At 41.0% G+C, this 17,493-nt stretch overlaps 1 protein-coding gene across 3 annotated transcripts in view; it reads right to left on the bottom strand.

The window, feature by feature from the left end:
* The window catches only part of Eef1akmt2 (EEF1A lysine methyltransferase 2), a 76,879-nt gene that overhangs the window by 47,633 nt on the left and 11,753 nt on the right, over positions 1 to 17,493 (bottom strand). Inside the window, exon 6 of one of the 3 annotated variants that reach the window (XM_004659263.2) lies at positions 13,596 to 13,990. The exons of 1 other annotated variant lie outside the window; for it this stretch is intronic. In XM_004659263.2, coding sequence (XP_004659320.1) covers positions 13,875 to 13,990 — 116 coding nt within the window. In that variant the 3' untranslated portion in view covers positions 13,596 to 13,874. Of the gene's footprint in view, positions 1 to 13,595; positions 13,991 to 15,240; positions 16,076 to 17,493 lie in introns of those variants that run through there. One more of the 3 variants, XM_045141988.1, reaches the window with a different exon arrangement.

Genomic DNA, 17,493 nt, shown 5'->3' with positions numbered 1-17,493 from the left:
TATTTTTTTAAAACACACACACACACACACACACACACACACACATTTTTTTTTTTTTTCTTGAGGTAAGGTCTCACTCAGGCTGACCTGGAATTCTTTATGTAGTCTCAGGGTAGCCTTGAACTCATGGCAATCCTCCACCTCTGCTTCCCAAGTGCTTGGATTAAAGGCATGCACCACCACACCCGGCACTTTTTAATATTTTTGTTTATTTGTCTACAGGCAGAGAGAGAAAGGAGAGAGACAGGGAGAATGGGTGCACCAGGGTCTCCAGCCATTGCAAACAAACTCCAAATGCATGTGTCACCTGGTGCATCTGGCTTTATGTAGGTACAAGAGAATCAAACTTGGGTCATTAGCCTTTGCAGGCAAGCACCTTTGTAGGCAAGTGCCTTAACTAAGCCATCCAGCCCCAATTTTACTATTTTAATACTAAAGTTCAAAACATTAACCCATGATCTATGTGTGATCTCAAGGGATGTAGATTCTATGACTAACTACCCACAAAACTGTAGCCACCTGTAGTAAGTTACTCTATCAAAACTATAGCTAAGGGCTGGCGAGATGGCTTAGCGGTTAAGTGCTTGCCTGTGAAGCCCAAGGACCTCGGTTCAAGGCTCGATTCTCCAGGACCCACGTGAGCCAGATGCACAAGGTGGCGCATGCATCTGGAGTTGTTTGCAGTGGCTGGAGGCCCTGGCGCGCCCATTCTCTCTCTCTCCCTCTATCTGTCTTTCTCTCTGTCTGTTGCTCTCAAATAAATAAAAATGAACAAAACATATTTTTTAAAAACTAGTTAAAAACAACTTATAAAATTTTCCCCAGTTGTGGTGGCATATGCCAGTAGGATACTGCTGAAGAGGTGAAGGCAGGATGATCAGGAGTTGGAGCTCAGCCTGGGCTATTTATTTTGCCAGGCGTGGTGGTGCACGCCTTTAATCCCAGCACTCAGGAGGCAGAGGTAGGAGGACTGCCATGAGTTTGAGGTCACTCTGAGATTACATAGTGAATTACAGGTCAGACTGGGCTAGAGAGAGACCCTATCTCAAAAAAAAATTTCATATTGCAATGTTTAGTTTAGAAAATATTTCAGGTTACACACTGTTATCTTCATAAAAGTTTCAGCTTTTTTCTTACATATTCTTTTTTAAAAATTTTATTTATTTATGAGAGAGAAAGAGAATGGGCACACCAGGGCCTTCAGCCACTGCAAGCGAACTCCAGATGCATGTGCCACCTTATGCATCTGGCTTACGTGGGTCTCGGGGAATTGAACCTGGGTCCTTTGGCTTTGACGGCAAGCACCTAAACCGCTAAGCCATCTCTCCAGCCCTTAAATATTCTTTAGAATACACATTTGCTATTTGAGAAAGAAATCCAATCTTTAGTTTTGTCAACTATCTTCCATATAAGTGATTGCCTCAAGAAAAAAAAAACAAAAAACTGTATTTTCGTTTTATTGAAAAATCATTTTTAGCCAGGCATAGTGGCATACGTCTTTAATCCCAGCACTCAGGAGGCAAAGTAGAGGATCATCTTGAGTTCAAGGCCATTCTGAAACTATACAGTGAATTCCAGGTCAGCCTGGGCTAGAGACCCTGCCTTGAAAAAACACAAAAAAAGGCCAAAAATAAAATATTCAGAGAAAATTACTCCCTGGATCCAGGGATCAAAACATTCCTGGGAGCAGTGTGAGAGGGACATTTGCCCTCCTCACTAGCCTGTGAATTTCTCACTCTCCTCAACAGTTACCAGTCTGTTTGTTATATTAGCCAAAAGCAAAGATTTTCACCTTTCATGCACATCGTTATCATTCTAAGAGCCACTAGGCCAGCCTGGTTGTTTTTTGCTTCTCCCAGTGCTGCATGGGTGATCTGCAGCAGTAGTAGAGCCATACTTGAACTATATGCTGAGTAGGAAAAATAGACTTCCTGTGTCAACATGAAGTCCCAGCTCCTTTAACTTCATGAGGAACCAAGACAATCTCAAAAGTCATTAAGAACATCACTGTTCTGTGAAACCACCTTATAAAAACAAATGAATTTTTTATTATGTTCTGTTCTAAAAACTTCACCTTTACTGACCTTTCTTAAAACAGTTCTGATATGTATGCATATGGTGGCACATGCCTATAATACCAGCACTCAGCAGGCTGAGGTAGCAAGTCAGTAACAAGACCCAGTCTCAAAAAATAATAAACAAATAAATAAAAGGTTCAAAAACTAAAACAAAAAAAAATTAAAATTAAAACTTACTGCTGAGCATGGTGGTACCACCCGCAATCCCAGCAGCACATGGGAAGCACAAGGCAAGAGGATTGCTGTAAATTCAAGGCCACACTGATCTATACAATGAATTCTAGGCCAGACAAAACTATATAGCAAGACCCTATCTCAGAAAAAATGAAAAGATTCTCATCCCCAAAAAACTCACTGCTCTAAATACCGAGTCACCAATGAAAAAGTTACAGAAATATGTGTGAAAATTTAAAAAACAAAAACATTTTGAAGCCAGGCATGGTGGTGCACGCCTTTAATCCCAAGCACTTGAGAGACACGGGTAGGAGGATTGCTATGAGTTCAAGGACAGTCTGGGACTATAGAGTAAGTTCGTCAGCTTGGGCTAGGGTGAGACCCTAGCTGAAAACAAAACAGAAAAGACAGTTTGTGTGTATGCAGATGGTGTGCACATGTGTATGTATGCACATGGTGTGCTCATGTGTATGTATGAATACGGTGTGCACATGTGTGTGTCCCAGCAGTACCCTACGAGATCCCCTGTGGCACAGTAGTCTTGCCTGTGCTGACCATAGTGGAAATTCGGGTGCCCTGACTCATTGCATTTGTGACCCTTCTTGTTTTAAGTAGGTCCTGAGGATTGAATTTAAGCCTTTTCAGGCCCTTGTACTTTACACAGAAAGTTCACAATACCACGGAGCCATCTCTCAGGTCCAAATCAATTGTTCCAAGACTACCATGAAAGAGTGGTTCGCTGCACATTTACATACCTATGCAGTCAGTTCCAGTGTAAACTAAAGACAAGCTGAATAAACGACTTAGGATATCACTCAACATACCATGTAAATGACACTGTGTTACAGCAGAACCATTACTCATGGATCAAAGAAATCAAGTCTGGGGCTGGAGAGATTGCTCAGTGGTTAAAGCGCTTGCCTCTAAAACCTAATGACCAGAGTTCAATTTCCTAGTACCTAATAAAGCCAGGTGCACAAAGTGGCCCATGCATCTGGAGTTCGTTTGCAGTGGCTAGGGGCCCTAATGTGCCCATTGTCTCTCACTCTCTCTTTCTCTGCTTGCAAACAAATAAAAATACTTATAAAAATAGAAATCAAGGGCTGGGGAGATGGCTTAGCAGTAAAGGTGCTTGCCTGCAAAGCCAAAGGACCCAGGTTCAATTCCCCAGTATCCACAAAAGCCAGATACACAAGATGGTACATGTGTCTGGAGTTCATTTACAGTGACTAGAGACCCTGGCATACTCCATTCTCTCTCTCTCTTTCTCCTTCTCTCTCTCTCAAATAAATAAATAACATATTTTCAAAAATAGAAATCAAGTCTGGGTGATGCAAGGTAGAAACCAGTTATAAAATCTTAGCCCATTGCTTCCTTACTGGCCAGTAATAGACCCAAATCTAGCTCCCAAGTCCATTAAACCAAAGTCACTAATGCATGATCTTGTGTCCCTTAGAATTGGGACTTTGCACTCAAATCTAATAAAGGAAAGTACACTGTAAGAGTCTATTTGTTTTCAATTCAAACATATCAATATTTTCCCCATCATACCTACAATTATTGCCATTTAATTACCACTTAAAACAAGTATTAAGAAAAGTAGACTTCACCTCTGCTAAAACATATCATAAGGACATCTCCTGAAAATACAGCATGATGGTGTATGTAGTCCTCATTCCTTAACAAATAAAATGGTGCCTCAGCATCAGCCTCAGGTCAAGACTAAGAAAGAAGGAAGGAGCTGCAAGGTACAATTTTCTAAGAAATTCTGGAAGACCCGTCTGTTCTCTTATCTGCCATTCCTCCTCTGTGCCTCTCTTCTCCACTCCTGCGATACCGCATGCCTTTCAATGGAACCCAATGCATGAACTCAGTGGCACTAAGAGATAAAATTCTGCATAATTCAACCTATTAGTGCCAACAGGCAGAATGTCCTTAGAGGAACAGCTATCTATTTGGCATTGGTGTGTGCTAAGAATCACACTAAGGTGCTTCACATATCTTCTCAATATTCATGACCCTGATAAGGAGGGACTATCCACTAATTGTCTCCACTCTATCCATCTGCTTCAAAGAAATCCACAGAAAGAAAAACAACTACTAAGTATCTACTATAGATTAGGGTCTTTGTCACTGCCTTCCATACTTCAGTTTCTGGGGCTGGGGATGTAGTTCAGGGTATAGTGCTTGCCTTGGAGGCACAAGGTTCTGGCACTTGACATCACCCCAGCACCAAAACCAACAACAAAAGAACCTGTTTCATCAGCAAGAGGAGAGAAGCAGTTACAAAACAACTGGCAGCATCCCACCAAGCAGAACATCAAGAAAGGCAGACCCATAAGCTCAACTGAAGCACAGCCTCTGTACAGTGCAACAGCGCAGACCTCCCAGCCTAAGGCTTCAGTGGCAAACTGGGTCATTATGTGTGAGGATTCTGCCATGGGTGCTTGGGACACAGAGGAATCACAGTAGGGAAATCCTTCAGAGTATTACATTTTCCTTAGGTCTAGTCTTGATCTTAATCTTTCTGAATGTGAAAAGGAAAGACACTATAAACAATAATATATAAATTTCCAAATTTATTGAATAAATCATCTTTATGGTCAAGTGAATACAAACTAAATAATAAACTATATATCAGAGACAGCAGTCACTCAGTCTAGCAAGGCATACACAAGAAGTTTTCAGATTGCTTCAAATATTTTATTACATAGGTACATACATTTCCTCATATACAAACACCTTGGTTCAAGAGTCCAAGTTACTCACCAACTAACATGTAGCAAAGAAGTATGCAATAGCCCCATATATACCAGAACCCTATTTTGTAAAATTTTTTTCATTAAATTTCAAATCTCAGGGGTTTTCTTAAAATCACAAGTTGAAGCACTAACCTGGACGAAGTACTGAGGGCTGCGGGAGGTCACGAGGGCAAGGCCTTTAAGAATAGGATTAGTGCCCCCTATGAAAGGAGACTCCACAGAGCTTGTGCATGCGTTCTTTCTCCCTGACCCCAGCACACACAGAGGTCTTGTGAACACAAAGGGAGATGGCAGCCACCTACAAGCCAAAGGACGGGGCTTCAGGAAGAAACACACCTTGTCAGTACTATGATCTTGGAATTCCAGCCTTCAGAACTGTGAGAAAGAAGATTCTACAGTTTAAGTCACTCAGTCTACAGTATTGTATTATGATATCTGAGGCACATGGGTGGGAAAGAATCTTAAAGATTACCTACTGAATGCCCTTGTCCTATACAAAGAAAAGCAAAGTGATTCCTCTAGGTCTAATCATTTTCTCTAAAACATAATGTTTAAGAAAAATATCAGGCTGGAGAAATGGCTTAGTGGTTAAGTGCTTGCCTGTGAAGCCTAAGGACCCTGGTTCGAGGCGCAATTCTCCAGGACCCACGTTAGCCAGATGCACAAGGGGGCGCACGCGTCTGGAGTTCATTTGCAGAGGCTGGAAGCCCTGGCGTACCCATTCTCCCCCCCCCCCCCCCGTCTCTTTCTCTCTATGTTGCTCTCAAATAAATAAATAAAAATTTTAAAAAAACTAAAAATGAGAACGGGCATGCCAGGGTCTCCAGCCACTGCAAACGAACTCCAGACACATACGACCCCTTGTGCATCTGGCTAACGTGGTCCTGGGGAATCGAACCTGGGTCCTTTGGGTTTGACGGCAAATGCCTTAACTGCTAAGCCATCCCTCCAGCCCACGTCACAGATTTTTTTTTTTTTGAGGTAGAGTCTCTCACTAGCCCAGGCTGACCCAGAACTCACTCTGAAGTCTCGTGCTGTCCTCAAACTCACAGCAGATCCTACCTCTGTCTCCCAAGTGCTGGGATTAAAGGCATACGACACTACCCACGCCTGCCTCACTTTACAGATTTTAAACACAAATTATCTATAGTAATTAAATAAAAGGAACCAAGAAAAAGACAACTAAATTTCATGTTCAGGAAGACTATTTCACTTGTTGCAAGTTATTAGTCAAAAGGACTTAAGAAAACATTCTGGTTCTACAGCTCCTTTGTCACAGGCTTGCAGGCCCAGGTCCCTACCGAACAAGCCCTTAGGAAAGACAGCTGCACACAAGCAGGGAGGTACTTGGAGCTGCCCTACTAATCTAGCTCATTACTTTTCAGCAAAATAATAGCCATAACAATTGGCACATATAACTATAAATCCATGTGGAACTCTCTCCTCTTTTTTTTTTTTTTTTTTTTCTTTTTTGGTTTTTCAAGGTAGGGTCTCCCTCTAGCCCAGGCTCACCTGGAATTTGCTATGTAAACTCAAGGTGGCCTCACCCTCACAGAGATCTTCCTACCTCTGCTTCCCAAGTGCTGGGATTAAAGGTGTGTGCCACCATGCTCTTCTACCTCTTGAACAAACTACGTTATCAATTGTTGGGCCCAAATAGCACCCTTCACTGACTCAGTGTTTTCCTGCTGGGCCTGCCAGGCTTCACAGAGCGGCTGATCAGATCAAAGCTGTGTGTCATTTATCACTGCTCCTCAAGAAACAGCAAATATTACGTTCATTCAGAACAGCAGTATAGGGGAAATGGCTTAGCAGTTAAGGCATCTGCTTGAGAAGCCTAAGGCCCCATGTAAGCCAGATGCACAAGGTGGCACATGTGTCTGGAGTTCGTTTGCAGTGGTTAGAGGCCCAGGCATGCCCATTCTCTCTTTCTCTCTGCCTCTTCCTCTCTCTCTCTCAAATAAATAAATTATTAAAAATACCTATTAAAATATATATATATTAAAAAAACAGCAGTATAAAAGCAGTTTCACTGAAACGCAAATGGACTGTAGCCATTGTTTATAAAGAACACAACATATAAGTTCTCACTCATAACTTCTGGCCTTTCTTCCAAGGCTCTCTTTCATACAGCTCTTTAATTCAGAGCAGTATATTCTATCAAATACGATGTTATGATTTTTCCCACTCAGACTCCAACTAGGCTCCTTACTGACAACATAGAAGGAATCCTAATTATCATTGCTCCAGCGCATCTAAATTTATTTCAGGACCAAAATCAACAGTGTGAGGGCTAGACGCGGCCTGAGAAAGGCAGCCGGATACGAAGTGTAAACGACTCTTTCCTCTCTCTTCCTCCCATGGCCCAGCCCTCCAAGTTTCATGGTTGGAAATCATCCGAATGTTTTTTTTATCCAGGATGTACTAAAATTAGATGGGAACAAAGGCCTGACATTTTCATATTAGCAGAGCACTTAGGAAGCAAATGTGAACTTGCAGCACCCACACTCATCCACATTTAGCCGCTTCCTCACAAGTCCTGCTCTCAAGCAGTTGGAGAGGCAACCTCAGAGGCACAGGCACCCTCCCAGTGCCAGCCTCCCTGGGCTTTATCACAGCACATGAGTGAACAGGGACACCACACAGTCCCTCTGATCAGAGGACCTCATATTTCTTTCAAAGCAACTCTGATATTATCCAGACTATCTAACTGCTGGCTCCTGTATGAATGGTGACGGTTTTGGGAAAATGGATAGATTTAGACTTGCTTTTTCTCTAAAGAAGCTTCCCCACAGCATAGCAACAAAGATCACTCACTTAATAGTATTTGCTGAGGGAGTGATAATGACTATGTAAAAGGTATTAACATGTAAGAATTTACCATTTCTTCAACACAAAAAAGCTGTTTCCTCTGAAAAATGAAAACAGATTTTATGTTTTTACCCTTCCTCTAGTAAGCTAGACAAGTAATTTGTAAATATTCAGAGGCACAATTGACTGCCTGGTGCTCTTTCTCACAATAGTATCAACATGACAAAAGTACAAAAGTACCAGTCTATATGTCCCAGTTTGTGAGGTTCTACGCCATGAACACAGGACACCCATGCATTCAAGTCTTGGGAATTATTCCTGTCGTTTTAACTTGGACCTTGGGCCTAAGATGCAGCTCTCCACAGTGACAGCTCTAAATTCAGCTAGAGAAGCCCTTTTAATGATTATTCTGGTGCACTGTGCTTTACAGATTTTAAAAACTCAGTAAGTGCCGACTCAAGCTCTTTTTTTTTCTGGTTGCTGGAGCCCATCTTGACATCTGAGCTGGAAATGAATGATCTCTCCACAACACTCCAGGGATTTTGCTAAGGTCATACTCAATCATTCATTAGGCTTCGTACCGTCTCCTTTCAGAGCTCCATTGTAGAGCTGGTTTATTCAGCATTTATGTAGCCTGTGGGCTTGGGTATTTGTCTACTTAATGTTGAGTTTCATTTCTATGCCCCTAACATAGGAATCCATCAATTGACCAAAGAATTTCAAACTATTCTTTTACTTTTCCTAACAAATTGCATGGTATGTATGAAGAATAAATTAGCATTAATTTTCTTCCATTAACTGTTAATAAAACATTCCCCTGCACTCTCCTTTCATCTAAGATATGTTTCCTGCCTAACCAAAAAAGAAAATGATAAAGATTTTCTAATTTTTTCTCACCATGCAACTGTCTTTAAACCTAATATACTCCTTGCTGCCCACAATCAAGCTGTAAGTCGTGATAGCCTTTTTCTGGTAAAATGTATTGGCTAAGACTCCTTCTGAAACCTTCCATACCCTACAGCTCATTGAGAAGGTTACTGCTGTGGAACACAAGACACTTGGTCTCAAAGTCAAGGCAGTATGGTTTAAAGGCAAAAGAAGCATGGAGACAAATTGTTCGCATTTATTCATGTTTCCAATGTGGACCACCGGGCAGGGGCATAGACAGACCAACATGCATACACATAGATCCATTCAATACAAGCACTTAAAAAACTTACGTGTGAGCAGGGCATGGTGGTGTGTCTGTAATCCCAACCCTTGAGAAGTGGAGATACGGAGATCAGGAGTTCCAGATCATCCTCACTTACACAAGCAAGTTGGAGTTGGTGGCCTACCTAGGCTACATAAGTTCTTGCTTCAAACAAACAAAAAACAGAAACCATAATCCAGCCAGACACAGTGGCTTGTGCCTGTAATTCCCAACACTAGGAGATGGAAGCAAGAGGATCAGGAGTTAAAGATCATCCTCAGGTGCTTAGCAAGTTCAAGGCCAGCCGGGACCGGGGCAGGGAAGGGAGAAATAAGGTAAGTTCCTCAAAAATTAGTTTCTATTATTCCCTGGATCAATATGAATTGGAGTCAATATGCACTACTTCATTACAGTATTATAGAAATCTAAAAATAGTAAGTTAATTGAAGTTTATTATTTATAAAAGCACTGAAGTTCTTTTGTATGTTTGCCTCCCTTCTTTCCTAAAAATAAACCAAAGGTGACAAGCATACCAGACAGGTGAAGAAAAACAAGTTTGTTGACAGTACAACAGGGAAAAGAACCCAAGGACAGCTTGCACTTCAAATGACTTTAGTGAAGCTACCAAAAGCAATGTAAAGTTGAACCTCACAGACACAAATGCCAGTTCCTCTTTTAAAAAGAGAAAGAAATCTGGCTTAAAACAAAATGTTCTAAAAACTTCCATTTGCTAATTGGTGGAGCCCAACCATTCATGCCTCAACTCTCTTTGGACTGGCAAATGAACTTTCCACACACAGAAGTGGCCTGTTATGCTGCAATCATCGGAAGAAGATTCTGTGTAGGCTCCAGACAAATCTCTTTTGCATTTCAAACAGTGTCTTGTGATCAAATAACATTACAATTTCAACTTCCTATCAGCAGAGAACAGTGTTCACTACGGGGCTTACTAATCCTTTCTGTAAGTGTGCACTTTGGTTCAGCTTCATACAGTCTTACGATTTCATAATACTAAGCTTAACAATTTATGTTTATTTTATTAACTCGGGGACATTTAATGATCTGGCTTTTACAGCAGCTTGGTATTACTTGAAAATATTATTTTCTTATTAGCATTTTGTTCTGATTTCAATCCTTAAAGTGCTGCCTTCTGGCAGGATAAAAATGACAAGAAATACCAATTATAACAATTCCCTTTTATAACCCGATCAACAGTTGATTTAGGAAAAAATTCTCCACCTTTGCAAACAGAACAAACATGCCCTACAAGTGACTCTAGGAGGTTTTCCAATAAGGACTCATTCCAAAATTTCTGTGACTCAAATTCCATGTCGGCCTGGTCACACAACGTGATTTTGTTGGGTTAATGCCATTTAAAAAAACGTGAAGTTTAACCCCCCAAAATTCAGAAAGTACCTATAATCACTGCTATTTTTGAAACCAGTGTGAACTATTGTGGATAAAAACAGTAAGAATTAAAGCCGGGCATGGCAGCACACGCCTTTAATCCCAGCACTTGGGAGGCAGAGGTAGAAGGATCACAGTGAGTTCAAGGCCACCCTGAGACTCCATAGTGAATTCCAGGTCAGCCTGGACTACAGTGAAACCCTACCTCGAAAAACCAAAAAAAAAAAAAGCAATAAGGATTAGATGCCCTGAGAAGTTACAAAACTGCACATCTAATTTAAAGTCGCATGGCTCATTAAGTACATTGTTTGAAAGATTTAAATTGCATAATTTTTCACTTTTTTGCACATTAGAATAAAAGCTATGCAAAAAATATGTTTTGTTCAAAGTTCACATAAATGTCTTCAGCTATATTAAAGAAGGGAAGTCATAGGCTTACTGGTTAGTGTTAATCTAAATGAAAAGTTTTTCTTACTCCATCCCTCAAAAAAGAAAAAGGGAGGTCAGGCATGGTGGCACACGCCTTTAATCCCAGCACTTGGGAGGTAGAGGTAGGAGAATAGTCATGAGTTCGAAGGCCACCTGAGACTACATAGTGAATTCCAGGTCAGCTTAGGTTATAGTGAGATCCTACCTTGAAAAACCAAAAATAAGAAAAAGAAAGAGGGTATTGGATTCAATAGTGGAAGAACACTTACTACATAAAATTTCTTTTATTTCATTTATTTATTTGAAATGGAGAGAGAGGGGGGACAGAGAAAGAGAGAGAGAAAGAATGGGTACAGTAGGACCTCCTGCCACTATAAATGAACTCCAGACATATGTGCCACTTTGTACTTCTGGCTTTACATGAGTACTGGGGAATTAAACCTGGGCCATCAAGGTTTGTAAGCAAATGTCTTACCCCTGAGCCATCTCTCCAGTGCCCCCAATAAAATTTATTAGTTTATAATTGAATAGGCCCCAAAAAGCTGAAAATCATCAAACATTCTATAACTTTTTAAAAGTTGTGTTATAATTCCAATACTAAAGTACCCCAAACAGAGAGTGGCACTAATATTGATAGGCTTTCCCTTTCAAACATTGTCTAAACTCTCCTGAGAGCCCCTAGCCAGAACACTCTTATCTACACATCCTGAAGGCTTATATAAATGATACCTCCCTTTTACAGAAGAATGACAAAATTCACCTTTTTTCTTTCTTTCAGGCTAACTTTGAGTTCTAGATCCTCCTGCCTCATCCTCCCAAGTGCTAGGATTAGAGGTATATCATGTCTTGCTCTAAATTCATTTCCTCATAGTCTTTCAAAACAGGTAGGGACATGGTAAGAAGTAATGGGAATGAAACTGTGCTCACAGCACTAGCAAATGTTAACACTGCACAGCTCCTAAAACTAACTGCCCAACTGAACTTCACTGCAGCAGTCTCAATTACTATACTGACCGTAAATGCCATCAAAGCAGACCTGCAACTGGAAAGGCAGACTAGGCTAAGAAAAAAATAGATTGTTTCAGAGTCTGACAGAGACAGGCAAGGGCTCTATCCCTTGTAAGGGTGACTACTCTCAGCAGTGGCTCTCCAGTGTTACAGTGATACAGTCTCACAAAGACACTGAGAGGAGTCAATGACTTAATAAGGTAATATAGTTTAATATGGATAGCTTCTAACTATATCCCCTAATTCTCTTTCCTTATACTTGTTTATTCCTCAGTATGTAGAAGACCTACAGCTGTAAAACACAGGTTAAATACATCTTTTTCTCTTTCATTTTCTGATAAAGGATCTTATGTAGCACAAGATAACCAAGGGTGTGGGTAAGGATGACCTTGAACTTCTCATCTTCCTGAGTGCTGGAATTACAGGAGTGAACTACCACACCCTAGTTTTATGTGGTCCTGGGGATCAAACCCAGGGCTTCATGCATGACAGGCAAGCCCTTTACTGAAACAACTCCAACCCTTAATAAATATTTAACTGGGCTGTAGTGATGGCTTAGTGGTTAAGGCATTTGTTTGCCTGTGAAGCCAAAGGACCCAGGTTTAATTCTCCAGGACCCACATTAGCCAGATGCACAAGGTGGCTCATGCATCTGGAGTTTGTTTGCAGCTGCTGAAAGCCCTAGTGCGCCCATTCTCTCTCTCAAATAGATAAAAACATTCAAAAATATATTTTTTGATCAATTGCTGTATTTCTGATGTTGTGTAATAAGGCTTCCACATGTATTGAAATTTTTTTTGAGGTAGGGTTTCACTCTAGCCCAGACTAACTATATAATCTCAGGGTGGTCTTGAACTCATGGTGATCCTCCTGAGTGCTGTGCTGGGATTAAAGGCATTAGCCACCATGCCCAGCTCTACCCCATTTTTTCTTTCCTTTTTTTTGGTCTTTCTGTGATTTTTTTTTTTTTTCTTTTCCTTTTTCAGTGCTGAGGACTGAACCCAGGGCCTCCAACCTCTATCTTATTATTTATTTGGGTTTTTCAAGATAGGGTCTCACTCTAGCCCAGGCTAACCTGGAATTCACGATGAAGTCTCATACTGGCCTTGAACTCACAGCAATCCTCCCACCACAGCCTCTCAAGTTCTGGGATTAAAGGCCTGTGCCACCATGCCTAGCCAATTTTTTTTTTTAGTTTTTTTTTTTTTTTTTGGTTTTTTGAGGTAGGGTCTCACTCTGGCTCAGGCTGATCTGGAATTCACTATGTAGTCTCAGGGTGGCCTTGAACTCACGGTGATCCTCCTACCTCTGCCTCCCGAGTGCTGGCATTAAAGGCGTGCGCCACCACACCCGGCTTTTTTTAATTTTTAAAAATTATTTTATTTATTTGTTGGAGAGAAAGAAACAGAGAGAATGGGCAGGCCAGGCCTCCAGCCATTGCAAACAAACTCCAAAAGCATGCACCACCTTATGCAGCTGCCTTATGTGGGTCCTGAGGAATTGAACCTGAGTCCTTGGCTTCACAGTCAAGTGTCTTAACCACTAAGCCATGTCTCCAGCCCCAAAATAGTTTAAAATAATCACCAATCAGTTCAGACTTATACAGAACATTGTTTTTCATAGTCTCACAAAGCACTAAGGAGCTTCTGCTCTGATCCTAGAGCAGCTTGGTTAAATCTTCATCAATAGCTCTAGTCAATTCAACTTTATCAAGCCACAAATATCAAGAATACATAATTTTATAAATTTATTTACTATATTAAGGCTTTTAACTATTTTAGTAGTTACAGAAAATTTTTTAAGTCAATAAGAAAAATATTCATATTTCAAATAAAAAGAAAATTTTAAATTATTCATAGTCAATTTTTAAGATCCAACTATCCACACACGCGTGATATTCCTACCATCCCATTATGCGTATACAATGTGTGCTGCCTGGGTACTTACTAAGCACATATTTGACTTGCTTTGTCTGTGTCAATTCTACTCCACTGTAGACCCTCTTTTTGAAAACTACCTCTTTTCCAGGGAAGTTCCCGTTTTTTGGAAAACCAATGCTGCCACACTGTTTCCACATCTCCCTCCAAAGCTGAATTTGGGTGTTGGCAGCTCCTCAAAAAGTTCAAATCCTGTCAGATAAAATTAAAATACTCTTATTAGGGAATGGATCCCACCAGTAAGTGATATGCATGCTAACAGCATAAGTTCAAATCCTGTATAAGACTATGTGGTTTTAAGCTTAATGGTTTGGAATTTCATTTTGTGATTTTTCCAACAGACCCCCCCCCCAAAATTATAAAATAAACAATGAACAGAGAGAACCTAGCAGAAAAGGGTCTTTCCCCCATGCCCACCATTTCCTGTTTGCCATCACCTCTCCCTCATCTCCCTCAGCCAACTTCACTATCTTCCTGGTTGGAAGCAGTTATGATGTGTTCAATTCTTGCGTATGCAGGCAGTTTTTTTACATAGCTTCATATGCAGGAACTCAATCCACATCACACATATAAAAGCACTTAATACATAAAGGTTAGACAACTTGAAGTAAACATTTGTAGATGATCACTAAGTTCTGAGGGACAGACGGTTGTGATGGTTACCTAACAATGTCAGTGAACTCAAGGCCACCAAACTGTATGCTTTATCTAGTTATGGATTTTTAAAATTAATTTATTGGCTGAGTGATTTGAGAGAAAGGCAAGTAGAGAGAATGGGAACACCAAGGCCTCTAGCCACCGCAAATGAATTCCACATTTACGCGCCACCTTGTGCACTTGGCTTACATGGGTTCTGGGGAATCGAACCTGGGTCCTTAGGCTTTGCAGGCAAGCACCTCAACTAATCCATCTCTCCAGCCCTAGTTACAGGGTTTTCTTAAATTGCTTTGTTCCTGGTTTTGCTTTTGGTTTTTGGTTGAGACAGGCCTCATATAGCCCAGGCTGACCTCATACTATGTAGCCAATTCTTGTTCTTCCTGCCTTTACCTCCCAAACACTAGGGAGGTTGGGGCAAGAAGATTGAGAATTTGAAGCCAGTCTGGGCTACACTGCAGCCCATGTCAAAGTCAAGGGGCAGGAAAGATGATCCTAAGAAACATTTGCTAGAGGAAGGGTCTTTTAGATAGGGTTAGAGATATTTTAAACTTTGTGTGTGTGTGTGTGTGTGTGTGTGTGTGTGTGTGTGTGTGTGTGTGTGTGTATGCTGTGTATGGGCTCACACTGCCAAAGTGCATGTGTATGTCAGACACCCTCAGAGTGCTTTTCCTCTCCATCTTCTACCCAACACACTGTCACCTAAATACTTATGTTTATGCTCATAAATTAATGCTACTCTCTGGCCTACATGGGTCCTGGGGAATAGAACCTGGGTCCTTTGGCTTTGCAAGCAAGTACCTTAACCTCTAAGCCATCCCTCCAGCCCCACTTCTGGTTACTGAAGCATCTCTTTTTCAGATGGCAGTAACTATTAGGGTGACTCAAAAATGTCCAAAGTGCTAAGCAACAGTGGGGTGTTCAACATCAAGTGAGACATCTCTCACACCCTCCAGGGCTCAGGGACCATTGTTTTGCCACTACTTCCAGATTCCCTAGATTCCGTGCACCTTTGCTGCATTGAGACTATAGGTGTGTGTTCTACTTTGTGTCCAGCTTTTTGCTGAGGAGGTTGGAACCTGGGTTGGCAGTCTTGAAAGCAAGTGTCTTCAACCACTAAGCCATCTCCCCAGCCAAAGAGATCTATCCTTTAATATGTAATAATAATGCAGCAGACAATCTAAGGAGAGAGTAGAGAAGCCTTCGGCAGTGATACGTGGCTGGGTACTCTGTTGCTATTCTGTGTCTAACTCCAAATCCATTTTCTAAGCCACTCAGTATCTCCCAAAAATGTTTTCCATGGTTTGTAATACTTCCCTAGCACTTACTATTATAACATTTTGTTTCTTTTAATTCTCTACTTAGTTCTAAAAGTGAATACAGAGAATTTACTCAATGGTTCTCAGACACAAGCACATTTTAAGCACAGTATACCAGGCTGAAGTCTGTTCCTCATTACCAAAGACACAAATGTGTTTTTGTCGGCTGGCTCCAGGGGTAAGAGGGAACACCTGTATTTAAAAACCAGGAATGGAACTCGCTCTACACAGTGTAACTCTGAGCATTTATTAAAACTGTCAAGCTGCAGGAAGAGGGAAAGACTTGATGGGGGCCTCAACAGATCTAAAAGGAAACAAATTTAACATGGAAGACAATAAAATTAATGGCACAAAATAAAAAGCGATAAATCACATACAATTCTTGTCTCATTAGCCCTTAACACTCAAAAGGAAACAAAACCTAAACTACTATATATGCAGCATTCTTAGAAATAACAGTAGGGAGGAAACTGCTCTCTTGAAATAATCTATTTCACCTTAGCTTGTAACTAGGTTCAAAACTTAAGAAAGTATTTAATGCCATATCTTAATCCTCCAGCCTGAAAATTCTTCCCATTCCTCTAAAAATAAAATAAAATACTACGTTGAGAGAGTACAAGGAAGCCACACATGGTAGTGCACACCTTTAATCCTAGCACTTGGGAGGCAGAGGCAGGAGGATTGCTGTGAGTTCGAGACTACTCTGAGACTACAGAGTGAATTCTAGGCCAGCCTGGGCTAGTGATACCCTACCTCAAAAAAAGCCAAGTAAAAGAAAGGGTAATGAAGCATCTAAAAGTTATCAAAATAGTTCCTAAGAGATGCCTGTGCACAACATGAATAAACCAGAAGATAAAGTACTTCTTAAAGCACACAAAAAACAAGAAACACTCTGCCAAAAAAACTCACCATGTCCTAGATAAGTCTAGACTCTCGATCCTCACAAGATTTCCCTCTCATTAGAAGACACAGAACTAATAAGAATAAAAGGGTCCTACTCAGCATGAAAAATGAACCTCAAAAATTTTCAGTGGAAAAAAAAATTTTTTTAAGGGCTGGAAAGATAGCTTCGTGGTTAAGCGCTTGCCTGTGAAGCCTATGGACCCAAGTTCAAGGCTCAATTCCCCAGGGCTCAAATAAGCCAGATGCATAAGGTGGGACATGCATCTGGAGTTCATTTGCAGTGGCTGGAGGCCCTGGCACGCCCATTCATTATCATTCTCTCTCTCTCTGCCTCCTTTCTCTGTTTGCCACCCTCAAATAAATAAATAAAAATTTTAAATTTAAAAAATAAAAAAATTGTAGTGGAACAAACATCAATTGCCCATATGGTTTGCATGCAACATTAAAAAGAATTATTGAGGCCTGTATGGTGGTGCATATCTTTAATCCCAGCACTCGGGAGGCAGAGGCAGAAGGATCACTGTGAGTTCGAGGCCAGCCTGAAACTACATAGTGAATTCCAGGTCAGACTGGGATAGACTGAGACCCTATCTTGAGAGAGAGAAGAGAAGAGAAAGAGAGGGAAAGGGAGAGGAAGACAAGAGAGGAGAAGAGAGGGGAGGGGAGGGGAGGGGAGGGGGGAGGGGAGGGGAGGAGAAAAGAAGAGGAGAGGAGAGGAGGAGAAGAGAAGAGAGAAAAACCTTGATTTTACAGGCTCATAAATTTTAGTACCTAACTGCCAGGATTTCTGGGAAATTTTTTAAAAAGGCCTCTGGATCG

This window comes from Jaculus jaculus, chromosome 1, assembly GCF_020740685.1.
Source record: "Jaculus jaculus isolate mJacJac1 chromosome 1, mJacJac1.mat.Y.cur, whole genome shotgun sequence".
In the NCBI taxonomy this organism is placed as follows: domain Eukaryota; kingdom Metazoa; phylum Chordata; class Mammalia; order Rodentia; family Dipodidae; genus Jaculus; species Jaculus jaculus.
Note: the sequence above shows the minus strand (reverse complement) of the source record. Positions and strands in the feature narration are given on the sequence as shown.